The sequence below is a fragment of the Rhincodon typus genome, unplaced genomic scaffold (genome assembly GCF_021869965.1).
Source record: "Rhincodon typus isolate 14 unplaced genomic scaffold, sRhiTyp1.1 hic_rhity00002443, whole genome shotgun sequence".
Lineage (NCBI taxonomy): Eukaryota > Metazoa > Chordata > Chondrichthyes > Orectolobiformes > Rhincodontidae > Rhincodon > Rhincodon typus.
This window is the reverse complement of record NW_025968081.1, coordinates 2819-25000: the sequence shown is the minus strand read 5'-3', so window position 1 is coordinate 25000 and position 22182 is coordinate 2819. Positions and strand designations below refer to the sequence as shown.

The 22182-nt window shown below is 36.8% G+C and overlaps 2 protein-coding genes across 3 annotated transcripts; one reads left to right on the top strand and one right to left on the bottom strand.

Moving 5' to 3' along the window:
* Window positions 1–328: 328 nt before the first annotated feature.
* LOC125480952 (matrix metalloproteinase-21-like) lies at window positions 329–3614 on the top strand (the record flags this gene model as incomplete). The annotated part of the gene is made up of 3 exons (XM_048593181.1): window positions 329–599; window positions 681–853; window positions 2850–3614. Coding segments are annotated over 3 exons (744 nt in total), but the record flags the coding sequence as incomplete, so codon positions are not given.
* LOC125481515 (erythroid differentiation-related factor 1-like) lies at window positions 3605–20883 on the bottom strand. 2 transcript variants are annotated; one of them, XM_048593179.1, is made up of 6 exons: window positions 20718–20883; window positions 17672–17821; window positions 14294–14447; window positions 12522–12637; window positions 10509–10669; window positions 3605–6572 (listed from the first exon to the last, which is right to left on the bottom strand). In XM_048593179.1, the coding sequence occupies exons 1-6, from the start codon at window positions 20880–20882 to the stop codon at window positions 6401–6403; spliced, it is 918 nt and encodes a 305-aa protein (XP_048449136.1). In that variant the 5' UTR covers window position 20883; the 3' UTR covers window positions 3605–6400. The 2 variants fall into 2 exon arrangements, with proteins under 2 accessions (XP_048449136.1, XP_048449137.1); XM_048593180.1 differs by lacking the exon at window positions 3605–6572 and adding an exon at window positions 9538–10125.
* Window positions 20884–22182: the final 1299 nt, after the last annotated feature.

Below are 22182 nucleotides of genomic sequence, written 5' to 3'. Positions count from 1 at the left end.
GTTGATCCACCAAGTGAATAATGTAGAAATCAGAAATTTTAAAAAGCCAGCGTTAAAGTACCAAAGAATGTGGCTTGGGATATTTGACTTTAAAAAGTTGCAAATTTAATGTAGACTCATCCAGATTTGTAAGCTCGTGGAAAGATTTTTCATTCACTGCATTAGGAGTTGAGTTATTTTTGGATGCAAAATTCCCAATTTCATAGTTGATTTAGAAAGAACCCATATGACCTGCTTGCCATCACAAATAGAATACAAGCTGTTATAGTTTAGAATATTGTATGAAATTACTGAACTTATTTTTTAAAATGGCAATAGATTCCACTGATTATTCTTTTTAGGTGTATGCAAAAGTCCTTTCGACACAGTGTTTGACTGGATTCATAGGGAGAAGAATGAATATGGGGAGACAATAATTCAATTTAACACATACTTCTTCAGAAATGACTTGTATTGGCTTTACGAAAATCGTAACAATCGAACACGCTATGGAGATCCCATTGCACTCTCAGTTGGATGGCGAGGAATCCCAAGTAGTGACATTGATGCTTTTGTACATATATGGACATGGACAAGAGATGCCATCTATTTCTTCAAAGGTGATTCAATAGGTCAACATATTTTAAAAGCAGTTAATTAACAGAATGTTAGTTTCAATATGTACTTGTACTCTTATACAGGTACCCAATTTTGGAGATATGACAATGAAAGTGATCAAACATACACAGAGGATGCAGAGGGAAAGAAATATCCCAAATTAATCTCTGAAGGTTTTCCAGGTGTTCAAGGTCCAATTGATACTGCTTTTTATGATAAAAGAGATCAAAACATATATTTCTTCAAAGGTTCAAATGTAAGTTTTATTTTTGTCCTCGGGATGTGGGCAGAGGCAAGGCATTTTCACTAATTGGTGGAACAGGCAGTATGGGCTATTTGGCAACCTTCATGCCAAATCCTACCATCATTTGGAAGAACAGATCTAATAGTGCTATTTTGGAAACCTTCACAAAATGAACTATTACTATCTAAACTAATTACAGACTGTAGTCAAAAATAATTAACAGTTGAAATGTTATACAAAATTGGAAATCTGTGTTGAATGTCAAATGTTTTCAAATTCTTACATTCATGCACAATTGTCTACAACCACATTTAAAATGGAATCTGACTTTACATCCTTTTTGTTTTGTTCCCTAATTTTCTCCCTGTCACTCATCTCTGTCCCGCCAGTTTATGCACCACTGGAACTTTTATTTGTGTATTTGTTACTTCCAGGCTTGACTCTTTCAACATACGCCTGTCTAACTTCCCTTCTACCCTCCGCAAACTTAGGCTCATTCAAAACATTGGTGCCCAAATCTTAGCACATAGCAAATCCTGTTAACCACTATTGCTGCTCGCCGATCTGTATTGGTTTCTAAACATGAACCTATTTTTAAAATTCTAATTTTCTTGTTCAAAACACTCCAAGGTCTCAACTCTCCTCATTCCTGTGACCTCCTCCATCTAAGAACTTCAGATTCCTTTAACACTTTTCCTGCATCTTCTTTTCTCATTGCCTCATCATTGGAGGCCTTACTTTACAGAATATGAAGAGATGTTTATCAGCACAAATTGCTGGATGATTTTCAACACGTGCCTCCAACATACAACACCTAAAAGTCAACTGGAGTATTAGAAGCTTGGGCAACTACAAATTAAAAACTATAATCGTTAAAGGTGCAACACAGCAAGCCATTAAGTGGATTTAATACCCGACTGCCCCTCTTCCATTGTTATGTTCTCACTTGGGTGTCCATTTGTGGTGGCATATGGAGTCCACAGGCTCACTACAAGCCTTTCATCACTGGTGGGCTTTGCAGGCACTAGGGTGCATCATACCCCAGATGTAACATTTTGATTTGAGTTTGCCAAGTTTGTTAATATTTTGATCAACAGAAGCTGTTTAAGACATTTGTTTAAAGAGCAGAAAATTAAGGCTGACACTTAAAAGATGAATGACCCATTTGACGGTCATTTGTTTTCCTGCAATTCTTGTCTGTGAACCGCTTTGATTAAGTATACTAAGTGAAACTGCACATTATTTTAGTTTGTTTTACCTTTTTAGTTTTTCTCAAAGTAATTTTGCTGTGTGTGTATTATTGGGTCTTAGGAGAATGTAATTTACCTTATTCCCTTCCATGTTGCTCTTGTTTAAATCTCATTAATTAAGGTCATAAACGTGGCCCTCTTGTGCCCTAATAACAGGTGAAAAATCAATATAAACAAGGAAGCTTGACTCAATCTATTTAAAGTCCAAATGCCTATGAATCTTGTGGTGCAGTGGTAGTGTCCCTATCTCTGAGCCAGGTATCTGGGTTCAAGTCCATTTAAGTTTGGTTGGAAGCACTTACTACTTGAAAACATTTGAAAGTACAGGATTAGTGCATTATTACACCACTGCACGATGTGTAGTTTCACAAGTGCAATTAGGGCAGTGAATGCTGATTTCACCAATGACTCACCTGGTCATTTGACAGTGACAATTTTTCCCACTACAAAACTTCAGTCAACACATTTCATCTGACCATAATTTTTTTTTTTAAATTAACATATGGTAATTAGTAAAGCATTAAAAACAAGGAGGCAGTACTTGAAGATTTGCTGGTAACTTTGTTTGAATAAAATGGTAGCTGTGGTAATGATGATCAAGGCTTCGAGGGGAAGAGATTTTTTTTAGGGTTGTTTAATGTTTCTTCATCTGATTATGGTTCAGGGATACATGATTAGATTGGGGAAGAAAAAGGTAATGCTGTTGTACACCTGAAATGGTCACTTCCCAAGTCTTACTACATTCATTTTCTTTATAGGTGGTCACTTTCAATGTGAATACTAATCAGATTAATGGATATCCAAAAAGAATTATAGATGTATTTCCACCAGTTGTACAGAATGATCATCCCATTGAAAATCTGAATGCTGTGTACTACTCATATCACTACCAGTCCATATTTTTCTTCAAAAGCAATTTCTTTTGGAAAGTGGTCAATGACCAGGATAAAAAGCAGAACCCATTATTGCCACTAAATGGACTAATGCCTATGAAAAATATATCAGATCAGTGGTTTGATATTTGCGATGTCCATTATTCAATGCTGAATAAGAGTTAAAATTGCTTTAGAAGTTTTCACAAATTGGAAAACTGCGGAAGAAGAAGTGGTTAATGCATGTATGACAACGGCTATTTTGGATGCTAATGCATAATTAGCCTGCTTTTTATACTTAATGCTACAAGACATTATCCCAGGCATATGCAAAATCAAGTGACTAGAAATTAAAAGTGAAAACCATCTGCAGTAAAGTTTGTGCTGGACTGTTGGTAATTCCACAGATGTAAAGATTTTTATATTTGCGAAATCATAATGCATTAAGGCTGACATATTTATAATACCGTGAAAATGGTAGACAAATGTAGTTAAACAGTACTTAATTTGTTTTCCATTTAGGTACTACATACAAATATTTTTTCTAATTCAAACTGTATGACATCTTCATCACCTGTTCCAGGTACACATTTGCTTGGTATCACTGTACACAGACTTTGATTGACAGACTACATGATGGGTTGCTTTCATATTTTATTAGTATATTTTGTTTAAAAATGTCACATGGTATTAGCTTGTGTCTATTGGAGCAGGAAAAACATATTCTTCCAACAAAATGTATTGTATTTCTGAACAAACTCTGCAGAGCCCTCGTATATAGATACCTGTCCTTATTGAACAGGAAAGGTGAAAAATTATAAAAGTTACAAAAAAATTCAGATCTTGTAACACTTTTGCAGTAAACTATAAATAATACAATCAACTTCATTTAACTTACAACATTCCTAATATGGCTTGTGTTATCCCATGAAAGCTAGTTGTCTGTCTTTCATCTTTCTTTAAAAAAAAAGCTGACAGATTCTGAGATGGATTCATAAACAGCTGTTTTCACTGAATAACATTCTCTAATTCAGCCCAAAACACACTGGAAACTTCATAGAAAAACAAGGGAATAAAATCTGACCTAAACAAAAAACTATCAGATTGTTCATTTGGTACTAGTTAGCACACAGACACACTAGTCCCAGATTCTGCACATGCTTCCATATTTTCCATTCTTCACACTTATTAAATTGACGGTACATGAAGTAATCTCTAAACTGAACCCTGATTTTATAAAAAAAAAAGTTGCATTCCAATTTACCTGGAGAACACTGCACACATTTTTAAAAGTATATACACAATTATAGTTACAAACTTTACATATTGTTAGCAAAAATCCTGCAATGCCATTATGTAATATACAAACTGTACATCATGAAAAGCAGACATTTATTGAATTTTCTTTATTAAAACGCAATCTGCTTGTGTAACTGTAGACATTTATCCTTCCGAGTGCACGTTATCATGTGTAACACCTTTTCTTTTCACCCAATCATTTGCAACAGCAATAGAAGTTAAATAATTAAGTATTTTCAAATTTAGTGTACTCCTTGGATGTTTATTTCACAAAGCTATCAGTAGTAATGATCAAAATGAAAAATGTGCACCTAAATATCTGCATAATTCCTGCCTTACATCCTCCGAGTGTCAATAAAAAAAAAAACCTGTGCCGACATGTCACAAAACATTCAGGCTTGGGCTGATAAGAGGCAAGTAATATTCATGCCACAAAAATACCAATGGCAATTTCAAAGACGTGGTGTGCCTCACTATCTCATGACACTGAATGACATTAACGTAGTCAAGTTCTTCACTATCAACATCCTGGGAATCATTCTGAACCAAAAACTCAATTGGACAATCTATATTAACATCTCAAGCCGGTCAGAAGCTGGGTATTCTACAATGAATGATTTACCTCCTGACTCTCCAAACCCCCCTCAGGACTAGATGATACAATTCATTGTCGAATTGCCTACATAGATATAGCTGCAACAGTTGAGGATTTAATGTCATACATCAAATTCCACATGATCAGCAATTCATCCGCTATATCAAATGTGCACTCACCTCCAATTCCAGCATTCAGGATGTACTATCTATATAATTCTTTGCAGGAACTTGCCAAGAAAGCTGATGACCTCCAATTAGCAAGACAAAGACATCAGGTGCACAGAACTATCAACTCCCAAGTTTTCTTTATATAAAGTTATAGATATTCCCATTCCTTCACTGTTGCTAGATCAAAAATGTCCTTCTTATTGTGGGAGCAATTTCATCACACCAACTGCAGTATGCCACACTATTACCTTATTAATAAGTAGCAACAGGCAATAAATTATGGTTTTTCCAGCAATTCCCACATTTGAAGAAGAATTGTAAAGAATCATCCTGATATCTATCAACTGGTCACAGCTGTAGATCTTTAAAAATTGTAGTTCACTTTTTTTCTTTGAAACTAGCCCCACAGTACGGATTTCCACTTTTCCCATAGACAAATGGGTTTAAAAACAAATAAATCTTTACTATTCATCCATTATCATTGAGAAAAAAACTGGCTCACCTATTAATATGAATATTCTGTTTAAAAAGCAACTAAAATGCAACTCGCCACTTGTACCAACTTGTGATAGTTTTGCAAGTTAAGGACATTAAAAAATCCATTAATGTATCTTTTTCCAGTAATTAATCATAATCTGAAGAGCGTCATTCATTTTGTCAGTTTCTGTGCAATTACTTCATGTAGAAACTCACTGACAAACCTTTGAATGCAAGGTGCATACATATTGTAATTCACAATATTTAAATTATAACTTCATTTCAACATAAACCAAAGCTTATGCTGGTTAGCAATTTTCTCTTTCTCTTGATGGCAGTGACCCATGCTGGCAGACAGGTCTCCTCAGTTCATCATCAAGTAGCCATTCCTCAAGCTGAGGTAGAATTTTTCAAGAAACTATTCAAATCTGAAGCACCACTGCCTTTACCAGACATCACATTTATTTCATTTCTGATAAGGGTAACTGAAAAGCTATAGAAAGCAGGGACAATGAATGCTTTTCCTCCTCCTCAGCTCAGGGATAATATGGCTACTAGCAGCAGCTTTACTGCCAGTGTGGCTGGAACTGGCTTAATAGGGTCTGAATCTGGGAATTTCTTGCCTTTGTGTCAATATGACATTCATGGGTAAATTAAATTATTGCTTCAAAGGCAGCTTTTAATTGGTACTAATTATTTGTTGAAGTACTGTCCACACTGATAACTCCAATGATTTAAGATTTATGTATCCGTAGATCATAAATGCTTTTTGAAGTTTGCTCATTTACCTTTTGGCAGGTTACTTAAACTGTCACCATTCAAAGACGATCATAGCAAAACAAAATTCAGATTTTATAATGATGTTTTGAGTACAACAATGGGAGAACACCTGATAATCACACAGATCCAGTCTCATCAACTGCTGATCTGGATGATAAATGTTTCAATAAACTCAGTATCAATTCCACTCTCTGTATTAAAGGAGTGTCCTTATCAGCTGTTGCCCGCAATAATGTTGAATAAGCATGCTTGTAGTTTTTCAACAGTATTCGATCATCACCAACGCTGCTATAAAAACACAAAACAATGACAATGACATTACTTTAAGGAAGCCAAAATGAATACAGAATTTGACACTTTCAGCCCGATCAAAACCTTTGATTTCTGATGTTGCACATTTAAATCACAATAAACTAACAGCCACCTTCAACTGAAATATCACTTTTATCTAAATTTGCATTTTAATTAACAGGAGCTACATTAGAACAACAGTAGCCAAAATTAAGCTATGTCTAGATATTGCCTCTAACGCCACTACAGGTATGAGACAAGGAGCATGCTTCACTCACGAGTCATTCATAAATACAAGTTCCTCACTCTCCATTCAAAAGAGATAATAAAAACCTCCTCACATTTCAGTCCTAAAGACACAAATTTACAGAACAAAATACCCTCAATACATACATACTCCACATGTGCAACACAATGTGAGGGATTCACTTTGGTACGAATAGAAAGGCATAATTTTTTTTTAAAAAAGGCACAAAACTTATAAATGTTAATACTCAGAAGGAATACAGAGTTAGCACATAGGTACAGCAAGCAATTTTGAATGGAAGTGGTTATGTTGTCTTTTATCATAAGGGAGCTGGAGGGCAAGAATAAATAAGTCTTGCTACAATTTGTTACAACTGTGGACCAGCCGGTCAAATTTATGTAACGCAATCTGGCCAGGGACAGTAACTCTTACTCGTAAACTCGACAAAATGCAACATCCAGGGAACTTAGTTTTGGTGGAGAGCCACAAAATTCCGTAGTTTTGAACAAACAACAAAAAACTTAAATATATATTGCATTAGAATGCTAATGCAATCCACCACCCATGTACAACTTCAATTTTAATGACCAGAATTAATGTGGTCAATAAGAGTACTACACTGTGATCAAACACCACAAAGCACAAATCAATAGCAAATGAGATCAAGGCAGATCCCACAAATTTCTCAACAACTTCCCCCAGATGGTAACGATATAGTAGGTCAACAAATCTCATTAAACTTTATAAAGAATCATGATTTTTCACTCTGGCGAACCTGGTTTGAAACTCCCTTCCAGAGCCATTTGGTCACAGACTGCATTAATGACTGCTCTCGTTCTCGTTGATCACCTTCCTTTTCTGAATTTAAACTGCCCCTGGACTCAAACTGCATTCCAGTACTTATGCATAATGTCAGCTCTTAACTGACAGCTAGCTTCATCAGGCTAAATTGCCCCTAGGTTTTACCAGGGTTGCAATCTTGTTTAGTTGCATCAAGCAAATGCTGCCTTGTAAGCTCTTCAACCTCCAATCACTCAGTTGTACTGAAGTATTAATGCTTGGAAGATTTGTCCAAACCCTTTGTTACTTAACCATACACAGTGCCATTTCTGATTCCACTATTTAGCTGCCTACTAATTCTTAGAACTTGATCCTGAATTCTAACTACCCAGATGCTCTCAATTCCTCACAGTATCCCATAAGTAGAATGCGTAGTTCAGCTGCCTCACCAGCAATACGTTAACATAGAAAATAGGAGCTACAGGCCATTCAGCACCTCAAGCCTGCTCCACTATTCAATATAATTATGGCTAATCATCCTACTCAATTCCCCTATTCCTACTTTCTACCAATATTCTGCAATCCTTCTAGCCGCAAGAACTATATCTAACTCATTCTTGAAAACATTCAATGTTTTGGCTTTAACAGCATTGTGGCAAATAATCCCACAAGCTCCTCACTCTTTGGGTGAAGGACCTTCTCCTCAGTCTTAAACGACCTCCCCAATTTCCTCAGAGTGACCCCTGACCCTGGACTCCCTGATCATCAGAAAAATTCTTATGCTTACCCTATCTTGTCCTGTTAGCATTTAGTAGGTTTCTATGAAATCCTATCTCAGTATTCTCAACTTGCATGAATATAGTCCTCACCGATCCAGATTCTTTTCATAAGTCAGTCCTGCCATCCCAGGAATCAGCCTGGTAAAACTTTGTTGAACTCCCTCCATAGCCAGAATATCCTTCCTAAAATAAGGAGATTAAAGCTGCACACAATACTCCAGGGTGTGGTCTCACCAAAGTCCTGTACAATTGCAACAAAACATCCCTGCTTCTGTACTTGAATCCTCCAGCTATGAAAGCTAATATACCTTGCCTTCTTCACCTGCTGCTGCACCTGCATGCTTACTTTAAGCAACTAGTATACAAAGACACTCATGTCTTTTTGTAACTCCCACTTTCCCAATCTAATTGCCAGATAATAATCTGCCTTCCTGCTTTTGCTACCAAAGTGGATAACTTCACATTTATCCACATTATACTTTATATCTGCCAAGCATTTGCCCACTCACAACTTGTCCAAATCACACTGAAACATGTCAGCATCTTCCTCAGTTAATCCTCCCATCCAGCTTTGTGTTGTTTGCAATATTGAAGATCTTACATTTAGTTCCCTTATCTAAATCAGTAATATATGTTGTGAATAGCTGAGGTCTAGTACCCCACTAGTCACTGGCTGCCATTCAGGGAAAAAAGACTCATTTACTCCTCTATTTCCCATCTGCCAGCCAGATCTCTATCCATATCAGCACACTACCCCAATACCATGCACTTTAATTTTACATGCTAATGTATGTGGGATATTATCGAAAGCCTCTGAATGTCCAAATAAACCACATCTATTGGCTTGCCTCCATCAACTCTACTAACTACATCCTCAAGAAAATTCCAGTAGATTTGTCAAGCATAATTTCCTTTTCATAAATCCATGCTGACTCTGAAAGATGCTGTCACTATATTCCAAGTGCTCTGCTATTAAATCTTTTATAATGGGCTCTTATTATTTTCCCCACTACCGATGTCATGCCAACTGGTCTATAATTCCCCTGTTTTCTCACTACCTTTTTTTTTTTTAAAAAGAGTGGGGTTACATTAGCTACCCTCCAATCCATAGATACTGTTTCAGAGTCTATAGTCTTGAAAGATCACCACCAATGCATCCACTATTTCTACGGACACTTCCTTAAGTACTCTGGGATGTAAATTATCAGGCGCTGGGATCTTATCAGTTTTAATCCCATCTAACAGCAGCATTCCTAACATCGTGTCTGCACCTCTCCGTCTCACATCCTTATTCACTGCATGCAACCTCTGAAGTCCTCTATAGTGACCCTCAAACTGTTTTGAAAGACCTGTTGAAAACTTGAATTAAGCTCTTCTGATTGCTGGGCAGAACTGAGTGTTTTTTGAACATTGCAATTCAGAGACTGATGGCTTCTGAGTGCAAGAAAATGCGTACAAAAAGGAATCATTATAAATTGTACGGGGCTTGGCCTAGACCACACCTGGAATACAATGTTCAGTTTTGATCTTTATATCAAAGGAAGAATATATTCGCCTTCGAGATGGTATGGTGAAGTTCCCCTAGTTATTTCTTGAGAGGATTGACTCATGAGAAAAGGCTCAGTAAATTTTGCATATGCTGTTTGTAGTTTAGAAGATTGTGGGGTCATCACATGGTAGTATAGAAGATTCTGATGGGGGCTTGACAGAGAAGACACAGAAGTTGTTTCCCCTGGCAGGTGAACTGGAAAACAAGAATATGGCTTCAGGATAAGGATCCAATCAATCATTCAGCAATGAGAGGAGGAGAAATTGAATCTTTCAAATTCTCGATCGAGGATTGTTGATGTTCCTTTGTTGAATGTAATTATGGCTCAGATATTTGGTGTCCTTGAGCATAGAGTGAAATGGAGTGCAGGCATGAAAGTGGAGTTGATGTCAAAGATTACCCATGATCGTCCTGAATGGTGGAGCAGGCTCGAGTGACAGTATGGTCTATTTCTCGAGTTTTATGTTGTCTTTCATACATTTGTGTTGTGCACGAACAGTGAGTGCTACAATATAAATATACCTAAGAAAATTGGCAAAAAGTGGTATTTTGATAAAGAAAGGACTGCATTTCATTACCTGCTTTTCTTTTTTGAGGTCAGTAGTTTGATAAGTTGAAACAACAGGAAAGAAAGTCGAGCTTCAAACATGTTGACAAGATTTATGATCTCTTCTTCGTTCAAGCTGGAGGAATCATTTTCAGGCATTTTTCCATCATGGCATGCTTGACAATTTCCTTGCTAATATTAATTTGAAAAGGGAAATTTTATCAACATGACTTCTGAATGTTCATGACAATACAAATTTTTTCAATGTCTAATATCTCTCCATGATGGATTTAAAATAATGTGACAAATGTCTGTAACATAATAAGCAAAGAAAACATGGCCAAGGTCTTCAATTGGCTAATTTTTTGGTAACCGAGTTTTGGTGTCAGGTGAAAACCAATCTGTTGCAATAAAAACATCTGGCCTTTATCTCAGCTATGGAGTTCCTGACAGAGTGAGTAGTGAAAATTCAAACAGCATCAGCCTAAGGTAAACTTTCAGATTTGCTCCCAGATGTCCTTTTTGAAAAGCTCATGACAAGGCATTGCTAATTTTCTGTAGTATGCTCTAATAAGCCTTAAACCCACAGGGTGATAACAGACAACAGGCACTAAGGATACAGGTTGCCTTCTCATATTGTCAGCACAGGTATTTCCTGAACATCCCATCAAATAAAAGACAAACAACAATCCCAGAATGTCAATTGGGCCAGGCCCCTCCAGCAGCAAATGAATGCTTTTATCTAACTTCGTCACTGCCATGCCTTTGTCAGTCTGAATCCAGAATCTAGAATTCCCTCCCTAAACCTCTCTGGTTCCCTACTGCATTTTTCTCCTTTGATAACCAATCCCTCCTTTTGACAAACAAATACTCTAGAATGGTTAAGGGGGATGAAATCAGAAGTAAGCAAACTTGAACCTTAGTGGTGTAGAGATCCAGCGCTCTATCACTAAGGTCCTAATGACCTGTGTTGTAGATGAGTGCCTGGTGAAAGGAAATGGATTAGTTTGCTTTACTCAGCTTGTTTGTCACTAGACTAAACCCGCTCAATTAAAATCCGTGTCCAGATGGCATCATCAGACGTGCAATTGTATACATAACTTATACAAGTTGGAGGTCTAAGAAAATTTATCATGATGCAATTGCTTCATGATATGACTCCAAGTCTTGAGTGGGGTTTTCTCAAATAGGCCCTTTCAAAATCTACCTGATTGTAACTATTCATCTCAAAGATTAACTTACCCTTGATGATAGTATTAAACTCATTACATGGATACCTCAATGTCAAGACTGAACTGACCACAGAAATACATGCTCTGGACTTTGTGGGTGACTGCAAAGTCACTGCTCACACTGCACTAGATTTGTAAGCTAGACTCAATCCCTCCAACAACAACAACAACAACAACAAAGTTGCTGGAAAAGCTCAGCAGGTCTCTCAGCACCCGTGAAGGAAAAAACAGAGTTAAGTCTCGGGTCCAGTGACCCTTCCTCAGAACTCCAATAATCAATCCCTCTAATAATGCATTCAAGAAACTTGGCCTGTTTATGAGTATTACCAAACCAAAACTCGTATCAGCCCATACTTGGTCAGTTAAATTTTCCTCCTCCCAGAAATGTTGAAGGAGAGAATCTGGAATGAAACACGATAATCAATGTCATCCCTAAGAATTCCAAAAACAGGTACAAGATCAGCCCTGAAGCAGAATAAACCTCTCTTTCTCCTTGGTCTCCACCCTGATTGCAGAAAAGCATGTTTCATTGCACTAGGATGATACTTGCTTTTCTCACATCTGTTTTATTTTAACAGATCCAAAGCAATAATATTTATTGTGATCAACTGAGCGCCATTAACTAAACATACTGAAGCAACTTCACCCAAGGATGCTTCAACTAACAGAGGGAAGATCTACCCTGCCTTTACCTAGACCTATTTCATCAATTTGAGATGAATTTGACCTCAGTGGAATAAAAAAGAACGCTATATTCTGTATCATTTTATCCTTCTTCCCTTCCCCTATTAAAACAATTGGAAAATACTTACCAGTGCTTGGACAGTGGAAAGTTCACTCTGGATAAGCAGAAATGGATATTCTGAGTTGATGATTATATCCAGTGCTCCTGAAAGAGTCTTCAGTTTTGAAACATTGCTATTTTGATCTACAGAGCATGGAATAAATATCACTTTTTATTTCAAAGATTTATTTTAATAGGAACATCACAGCAAAATAGAAATAAATTAAATTTTGAAAATGACAAAATTTAAATTTTGTGAGTATATAGTTTGTAATATTCTTGATAAGTGCCTATTAGAAATTAAAACTTAAAAAAGTGAGTAATTTTCATTTTAAAATTCATCAAAAATGGCCTATTGGTCAAAAAGCAACCTAGGAAACAATGGCACAACAATCTCCTTGTAGTGGTTGCCAAATTATTCTGTGTGCTAATGCTGAGAAAAAAATAGCCTGGGTGGAAAGATTTGTAGTTATAAGTGAGTTGACTCCAACTTTTAAAGAATTTGTGCCCAATGCGAGGAGTGTAGCGAGTAGCAAGCAGATGGGCCAGGGAGGCGTGCAGACCTTGAGGTGGCTTAAAAATGAAGCTGGATCTTTTGAGTGCACAAAAATAATACATACATGTGAAGGGTGACTTTTTAAAAAAAAATCCACCACTGTAACACCAATCTAATTGGAAATTGTGATTTTTTTAAAAACGTCATTTTCAATAATTGTTGATTGAATTAGTCTGGTGGAAAATGGCAGTGACTTCAAATCCTTTCTTTTGCATTTTCAGCTGTATTGATCAAAATATGTATTAAACTAATATACTCAAACAAATCAATGTATATTTTTGAAGCAAAATTTTCGTATAAGTGAATTTGAAAACAGCAGTTCATAGAGGATATTTTCAAAACTAGTGCAATATGTGCTCAAGTCCAAATTGTACTTTAAGTGAACCTCCACGCTTTGCTTTTTGTAATGAGGTAGCAACAATTCTCAGTAAAAAGATTTGGTACCCATCGTGAACAGGCACCCATTATATTAATCAAGTTCAAACGTTCAGAAAAAATGCATTTGCTTCAAAAGAGGTGCCCAGACTCACCAAAATTATGCCAAGTCTTCAAGAGTTAAAAATTATATGACCAGGTTACACATATGGCTTGTATTCTGTCATTGTTCCTCTATATCTTGCTTTTCACCGACATCATCCTAATACGTAGCATCAGATTTCACATGCATGCTAACAGCATCCAGTGCTGCATCACCACCACCTTTTCAGACTGCCGTCAAATAAAACTGATTATCCAGCATTCAGTACTGTTGAACAGAAATTCCATCCAAACAAGTATTGGAAAGCCGAGTTATTTCTTGCTTTCTGTCCCCACTGCAAACTCCATTCCTCTGTCTCAACTGCTTAAAACAAAACCAGTCCACTCTCAATATGGTGTTGCATGTCAAGATGTGCTTCCAAAAGCATTCTTTCCATTCTGTAACATTGCCTAGCTTCAAGTGGCACAGTTCATTTGCTGATGAAACCCTTGTTTTACACCTTTGTTACCTCTAGACTTGATTCTAATACAAGGTCACACTGTCTTTCCTGTATTAATTTGCATCTGTCACCATGGTTGGTGATCTAGTAGTTTCTAGTGCAACAACGTCTGGATTTTAAAATTTTCAATTATTCTCCATATTGTTCAAACACTTTTACAAATCCTTACTTTTAAGTTAAATTGTGAATGCAGTGCTTAAAGAATTTCTATCTTTATAAACTGACATTAACAAAATTAAATTATTTTTGAACCTAATATTTACTTACTTGCCATCTGAAATTCTGAAAATGCAACCCGTTCTAACTGAACACGCAGCAGTTCACAAGGTGCATCTTTCAGCAACTGAAACAATTTCACAGCCTTGTTGTAATGGAGATCCGCCAAGCTGCGATGCTGCTTACGAAAATGGTCATCACCAACCTAGATTTTATAAAAAGAAATTACATATACCTTTCAAGTTAAGACTTTAGGAAAAACAATTTTACCTTTGTAAGGGTGTTAACAAAAACCAATAAAACAATCTCTGTCAGGTTTCTTGCCCCTTATTTAATATAAGCTTTTTGGATTAAACAGTCCCGTGAGAATGCACATTATTTGAATTAAAATTTCAGTAACCAGATTTTGATGCTTAGTTTTAAAAAAAAAAAATTACAAAGCCAGAAAGGCAATTTCAATCAAACAAGTACGCCCGAGACTTAGTAGAACAACTTTCAAGGTATCAGGACATCCGGATGTCAAAAGCATTTCAGAACCAACGAATTACTTTTTAAAGTGCAGTCATTGTGATACATTGGCTCTCTCCACCACTGACATACAGTGTCAGCAATGTGTACCATCTACATAATGCACTGCAGTATCTCACCAAGGCTTCATTTCGATAGTACCTACCAACCCTGCAACCTTTGGCACTTGCAAACGCATGGGAATAGCACCATGTGCAAACTTCTTCCAAACCACACAATATTCTGACTTAGAACAAGTTGCTATCGCCGTTAACAACACTGTAGTTGTACCTAAACCACACAGAATGCAGTGATTTAAGACAGCAGTATACCACCACTTTCTGAAGGACAATTAGGAATGGTAGTACATGCTGGCTTGGTCAGCAACACTCAATCCAATGAATGAATAAATAAAAAAAGAAAAGCTTTGATAGAACACCAGAACTTCCTGACTATAGCTTAATTAGCACCATTGATCTTGTGCATTCACCTGAGAGGCAGACATGATTTAATTTGATGTCAACTGAAAAATAGTACTTCCAAGTATGGGGAGGCACTGGCCTATTGGTATTATCGCTGACTATTAATGGCAGATAGTGGAATTTGAATTCAATAAAATGTCTGGAATTAAAGAATGATGATCATGAACACATTGTCAATTGTCGGAAAAACCCATCTGGTTCACTAATGTCCTTCAGGGAAGGAAACTGCCATCCAACTCTAGACCCACAACAATGTGGTAGACTCTGAACATCCCTCTGGGTGATTAGGGATGGATAATAAATGCTGCCTGGCCAGCAATGCCCTCATTCCATGAATGAATTAAAGAATTAAACTCCTTAGGTATTGCATCAAGTATCATTCTAGATTACATCCTTAAGATTCTCCAGTGGACATTTAAATCTACAACCTTCTGACTCTTAAGGAAAATACGTAATCATATTATTGATATTCAATATAACCAACCAATACAGAAAAAAATCCATTAGATTATTTAACAATGTAGCCCAAACAACACAAGTCGGAAGAAGTTATGATCAAATTCGATAATATTCTGTATAGACCACAACTTAAGTACATTCGTCAGTGATGGTCATCAGCACAGAGGAAGACTATGTATCAGAAGTAGAATAGTGCAGACCTCAGGCTGACTGCCAGTATTATGACACGAATTATAAAGACAGATCTGAAAATGTGAATTGTTCACATTAACAAGGTGATAGAGAAGTTATCTCGCGATAAACACAATGTTTAAAAACCAGACGGGAAAACACACCGACGCTTCATCAGAGGCTGCACTGAGGATGTTACCCAGCACGGTAACGAAACGTCTGCGGAACAACAAAACAGCTCGGCGAGCCAACCAACCTCAACACCCACAACCCGAGCTACAGATCTACTCAAAAATCTTAAACACAATGTAAAAAAGTCAATGTAAGGCCACTGATTCAAATCTGTAAAAGGTAAATTTAAAATTTATTAGAAAATTTTGTTCATAAAGCGTATGTTCATGAAAACAGGTATCATCAACAAAGTCAGGAGTTTTTGCAATGGAGGAGCTTTAGGATATTTATTAAAAAAACATGGAGTAAATGGCCTTGCTCTCCCAAGTATAACCTGCATTCTGCATGGTCATACATTTAATTTTTTTCTTGGAAAAAGAACATTAATCCCTAATAAACCACTTCAAAGAAATTGATTTTGATCTCCACACAGAGAAATATAAAATACGAAATAAGGTACTAATTCCTTACTTAATAAAGGGATACAAAGATGACTGGAAATCTTGTAAATGTTAAGAAGCCCAAACAAAGATACCTGCATCACACTATTCTATCTTATTCATTTATGGGATGCGAGTGTCACTAGCTAGGACAACATTTATATTGCCCATCCCTAATTGCCCAGAGGGCAGTTAAGAGTCAACTACCTTGCTGTGGGCCTGGAGTCACACGTAGGCTAGACAGGGTAAGGACAGCACATTTCTAAAAACAAGCTGCTGGAAAAGCTCACAAGGTCTGGCAGCATCTGTGAAGAAAAATCAGAGTTAACGTTTCGGGTCCAGCGTTCTGAGGCAGGGTCACCAGACTTGAAATGTTAACTCTGATTTTTCTTCACAGATGACAATTCTGAGGAAGGGTCACCAGACCCAAAGCATTAACTGATTTTTCTTCACAGACGTTGCCAGACCTGCTGAGCTTTTCCAGCAACTTCTGTTTTTGTTCCTGATTTATATATCATTCGCAGTTCTTTTGGGTTTTTCCTGACAATTGGCAATGGTTTCATGCTCATCTTTAAGTTCTTCTTTCCAGATTATTAGGTTCATCTTCCATGTGGAACTCGATCCTAGGTCCCCAGAACATTACCTGGACTCTGGATTAATAGTCTAGCAATACCACCACTAGGCCATCGCCTATTCCCACTGGAGAGCATACGGTGGCAAATACACACAAATAAATAAGACGTGAATTATAGGAATATCGAACACAAAATGAAAATAACTCAATGCAAAGATACCATTTTTTAAATATTTCTCCATCCAGCCTGATTGACCAGAAAGCCATCATTTTAAAACAAATTTGAACACAACCTTAATTATTTATAAAAATAATCAAACATCATGTAAATATATGAATCAAATATTTGTCAACCAATGCAATTTATTTTCATAAATATGTAATGTTTTAACAGCATATGATTTTGCCTGCCTATTGAAATTGTCATGAGGTGAGTCACAATCTTGATTTCAAGACAGCTTAAAAGGAATGCCTTTTAATTATTTTGCCTTTGTTAAATTTGACTGGAGTAATATTTGAGATTAAATGCCTTGAACAAATAGCAAACAATAATTAGCTGTTGCATTATCTGTGATTGTGATTTGTGCGGTTTTAAGAATATTTTTTCATTAAAGTTTTAGATTACCTGGTTTCTAAGAGAATTATGATACATGGAGGCAAGTCTATGATGAATTGTTGCAGCCCGATACTGACACAAGGGTTGTCTTGCAGATTCTGTACGTATATCACAGTACTTCAGAGACTTCATCATAGAATCAGCAACTTCTCTCTCAATCTGAAAAATTGTAAGACAATAACTTGAATTATTAAACAGATCTCAAGTAACCTCAAGAAAATACTTACTGAACACGTGACAGCATAGGAAAAATCAAATGATGAAAAATATGTAATTATGATTCCTTCTATGAAGGAGATGGTGACATCTTTTATTACAACAAAATTATCTTTAAATGACTTTTGAAAGTACGATAGGGGTTTAGTAACTCCTTCAGTTATTCAACATCTTACATTTAATTATAAATGTAATACATTTAGAATCTGATTTGTTATTCTAAATTTTCATACTTGCATTTTAGAAACATGTTTGCCCAGAATTTGCAGCAGTAAAGCATACCCAATGGGTTAAACCTATCCCTCACTGCTCAGCTAGTTGCTGAAAGTGACAACTGATGACCGAGGTGTGGGCGACCGGGTATTTCAGACTTCATGGAGTGATGATATTTACTCTTTCATCTTAATCAATGAAATTAAAAGAAATAATAGGGAATAACTGAACAGGAAACATGGAAATAAGAAAAGACCGATTGGACTGAGAAAGAAACAAAAAAGCTAGAGAAAAATGAAATTCATTAAACCTTTAAAGCCAATTTACCTCTTAAAAGGAATGAGACACCACAGTTTGAACTAACTTCCGTTCTGGAAGACAACGCAGTGGCAGTGCAGAACCATTGAGGGTTGCAATCAAAAAGATCCTTGCGCAGCTATTCCGTAATTTTCTGTATTAAACTTAATGCAGTTCATTTTGCAAGCATTGCAATTCCTTGGAACACCCTGGAAGTTTGAGGTTGATGCCAACCTCCTGGTTATGTCAGGCGAATGGTTAAATGGCAGAAATCGTTTAGTAATTTACATGATACACCTTGCCACAAATTGCTGGCCAATTTACACACTTAAAAACATCTGGCTAATGAAGTGCACAATTATTTTACTAGAAAATTGTGGGTCACTGCTTAAAGTATATACCCTTCTTTGTACTACGAAATCAATAATAATCATGGAGCTCCCTCTATTGGCAATATGTGTAACCTGACATCTGGTATGGTGCCGAACCCAAGTTCTCAGTAGGTTCCAGATTGCTGAAACACTCGTCCATGCTACTGTTATCTCTATACTTGGTTACTCCAATTCTCCCATGGTCAGTCCCCCATATTACACCCTACACAAACTGGAGCTTGTTCAAAAATCTGCTTTTTCCTAGTTTGTGCCACCTGTACCCATGCTCACTAACTTGCATTGGCTCCTGTACCTGTAATGCCGTCATGTTAAAATTCTCCATCTTGCTTTCAAATTCCTCCAACCTCAAGATTTTAGCCCATTTATTACTAGTTGCTGTGGCTTCAGGTACCTAAGCCTTAGACTCTAGAATTCCCCCCTTAAATATGTCAGCCTCTCTTTCCTCCTCTAAAATGCTCCATAAAACCTATTCTTTTGACCAAAATTTTGGTTTTGTCTCGACATATCTAATTATGTGGTTTTGTTTCAAATTTTTTTTCAAAACATTCTCCTGAAATAGAATGGGACACTTTACTAAGGCACTATATTAATGTGACTTTGTGACAACTAGAGGACACAAAGCTGGGTGGGAGTGCTGAGGAGGATGCAAAGATGCTTCAGCGTGATTTGAACATACTGAGGGAATGGGCAAATACATGGCAGATGCGGTATAATATGGATATATATGAAGTTATCCATTTGGTAGCAAAAACAGGAAGGCAAATTATTATCTGAACAGCTATAAATTGAGAAGACCTCGCTGCCCTCATACACTGGTCACCAAAGGTAAGCATGCAGGTACAGCAAATGGTAAATAAGGCAAATAATATGTTGGTCTTCACAGTGAGAAGATTTGAATACAGGTGCAAGGATGTCTTGCTGCAATTATTTCAGGGCCTTGGTAAGGCCATACCTGGAATAGCACGTGCAGTTTTGGTCTCTTATTTGAGGAAAGATGTTCTTGCTATGGAGGGAGTGCAGTGAAGATATACTAGATTGATTTCAGGGATGGCATGACTGATGTATGTGAAGTTGAATCAGTTAGGATTATATCCGCTGGAGTTTAGAAGAATGAGGGTGGGATCTCAGAAACTGATAAAATTCAACTGACTAGACAGGGTAACGCGAGAAGGATATTCTCAAATGGCAGAGTGAGAGGATATGGGTAAACCATTTAGGAACGGGACAAGGAGAAATTTCTTCGTCTGGAGTGTGATGAGCCTGTGGAATTCGTTATCAAAGAAAATGGTCAAGGTCAAAACATTGTACAATTTCAAGGAAGAATTGAACAGAGCACTTGATGCTAAAGGAATCAAAGGATATTGAGATGGATGATCAGCCATGATCATAATGAATTGAGCAGCGGGTTCAAACAGCCAAATGGCCTATTCCTATTCCTATTTTCTATGTTCATTGTTGATGCTCTGTACAGTGAGATCGGATAATTACATAGCACATTTGGTATAGAAATAGGTTATTCAATGCATGCAGTACATGGCAGTATTTATTCCCCATTCAACTTTTCTCACTTCTATTTACATGTATTTTTGTATGTGTTTCAACCACTCCCTGTGATGCTGAGTTCCAGTTTCAGACCACTGAGCTCGCTATTGAATTTCCTCATAGCCTTTAGCTATATTCTTCTGCACAAGTCAAACTATTCTCAATTTCTGCCAAACAGTACTAACAATATTAAACTTGGGCTCAATTTTCTAAATTGGAGTGGAGAAAGCAATTTAATGGGGAATCAGACTCCTGTACAGTAACTCCTGGAGGAAATCAGGTGTGACAGCATCATTGTTATCCTTCCACAACTTTGACACTTCCCAAAATATGAAACCATTTACTGAACTGAATGAGGTGAACAGTGAACTAAAAGGTCACATCTTGTTCAATACCTGTTCTTGAGCTTTTCTTGATAATGGAGCATAATCTTGTTCCAGGGTTGCCATTGTAAAATAGGTTGTTGACAATTCCCATTTCACAGAATCCCAAACAGCTGAATGTTTTTCCCATCTGCTAAGTGATCTCATTGCCTTTAGATAGTAATCCACAGCCTGCATGTAAAAAAAAAGTTCAGTTAAGTTAAACACATGAATTCTGCAATTCCAGAAAATGGTTAAATGTTAATTTGTATCAGTTAAAAAAAAATAGGCACATGAATGTCAGCGAGTTTAAGTGTCAGGAGTGGTGGCTGCAGTATTTGCATTGACATGGAGATTTATTTTAATTCAGTACAGTATTTACAAGGCAAACATTACAGATTAATGTCTGAAAGTCCCATCCCATGTACTCAAATCTTTTTCATGAAATAGTTTTAAGCATTTATTTTTGATTTAAATAATTGAATTTACATTGCCAGTGGCATAACTTGCAAGATGGGAGTTGGTTTGCTCAGCCACAAAGAGATGGATTCAAGCTTTGATCCCTAAACAATATTAAATTAGCTGCCATTTGAGATGACAGTTCAAGAACTACAAACGGTCTTATCACACATGGACTAGGGAAATGGAAGAATCAACCATTGTTAGGATGCTCAAGCTGTCTTCAGTGGAAACTGGGTGAAGACAATATAATCTCAGTGGCACAACGCATCCCAATCCAAAGTCGAATAAACTGAAGGGTGCCCGATGAGCAAATTAAGATTAAAAGTGAAAGAAAAACATGGAACATACAGAAGGCAGGCAGTGATGTTGTGATAATGTCATTGGACTAGTAAGCTCAACTCCAGGCTGTGGGTATGGGTCTGACTCCCACTGTGGCAGCTGGTGAAATTTAACCTCAAAAAAAGGTCTGGAATTAAAAGGCCAATGGTGACCTTGAAACTACTGTGGATAACACATTAAAAACATCCGGTTCACTAATGTTCTTTAGGGAAGAAAACCTGATCCTGTCCAGTATACAAGTATCTCCAGACCCACTGTGATGTAGTTGACTCAACTCCCTCTGAGTAATGTGGGCGGATGATAAATGCCAGCCTAGACAGTGACACCACATCCCATAAATTAATAATAAAAAAGCTTCAGTCAACTGAAACGTACTTAACAGAAGGGCTTTGAACGTGAAGTAATTAAACACTGATCTATATCATGAAAGGAGTTCAAGATCATTGTTTTAGGGTGTGGATGATACTACGGACATATATGTTTACTAATTCACATCAATTTGGAATGAGCAACAAAAACAGCCTTACCAGTGTTAAATAACAATAAAATCAAATTTAAAGAACATGCTTTCACTACAGAGTAGTGCACAGAATCCCATGCAGAAGCTTCTAGAAATAAACCAGATTTCAAACATGAAATTGGTAATTTAGGCATTTTCTGAGTTGATGGGGACTATAAATGCTTATTCAAACACAGT

Bases quoted from the DNA above. Each gene is read 5' to 3' on its own strand.
- LOC125481515 (XM_048593179.1), bottom strand. From the start codon at position 20,882: ATGCAGGCTGTGGATTACTATCTAAAGGCAATGAGATCACTTAGCAGA. The intron at 17,822-20,717 runs GTATTGAACAAG...ACAATTTTTCAG, and splicing joins CAAGAAAAGCTCAAGAACAG to ATTGAGAGAGAAGTTGCTGA. The intron at 12,638-14,293 runs GTAAGTAAATAT...CATGCTCTGTAG, and splicing joins TTCAGAATTTCAGATGGCAA to ATCAAAATAGCAATGTTTCA.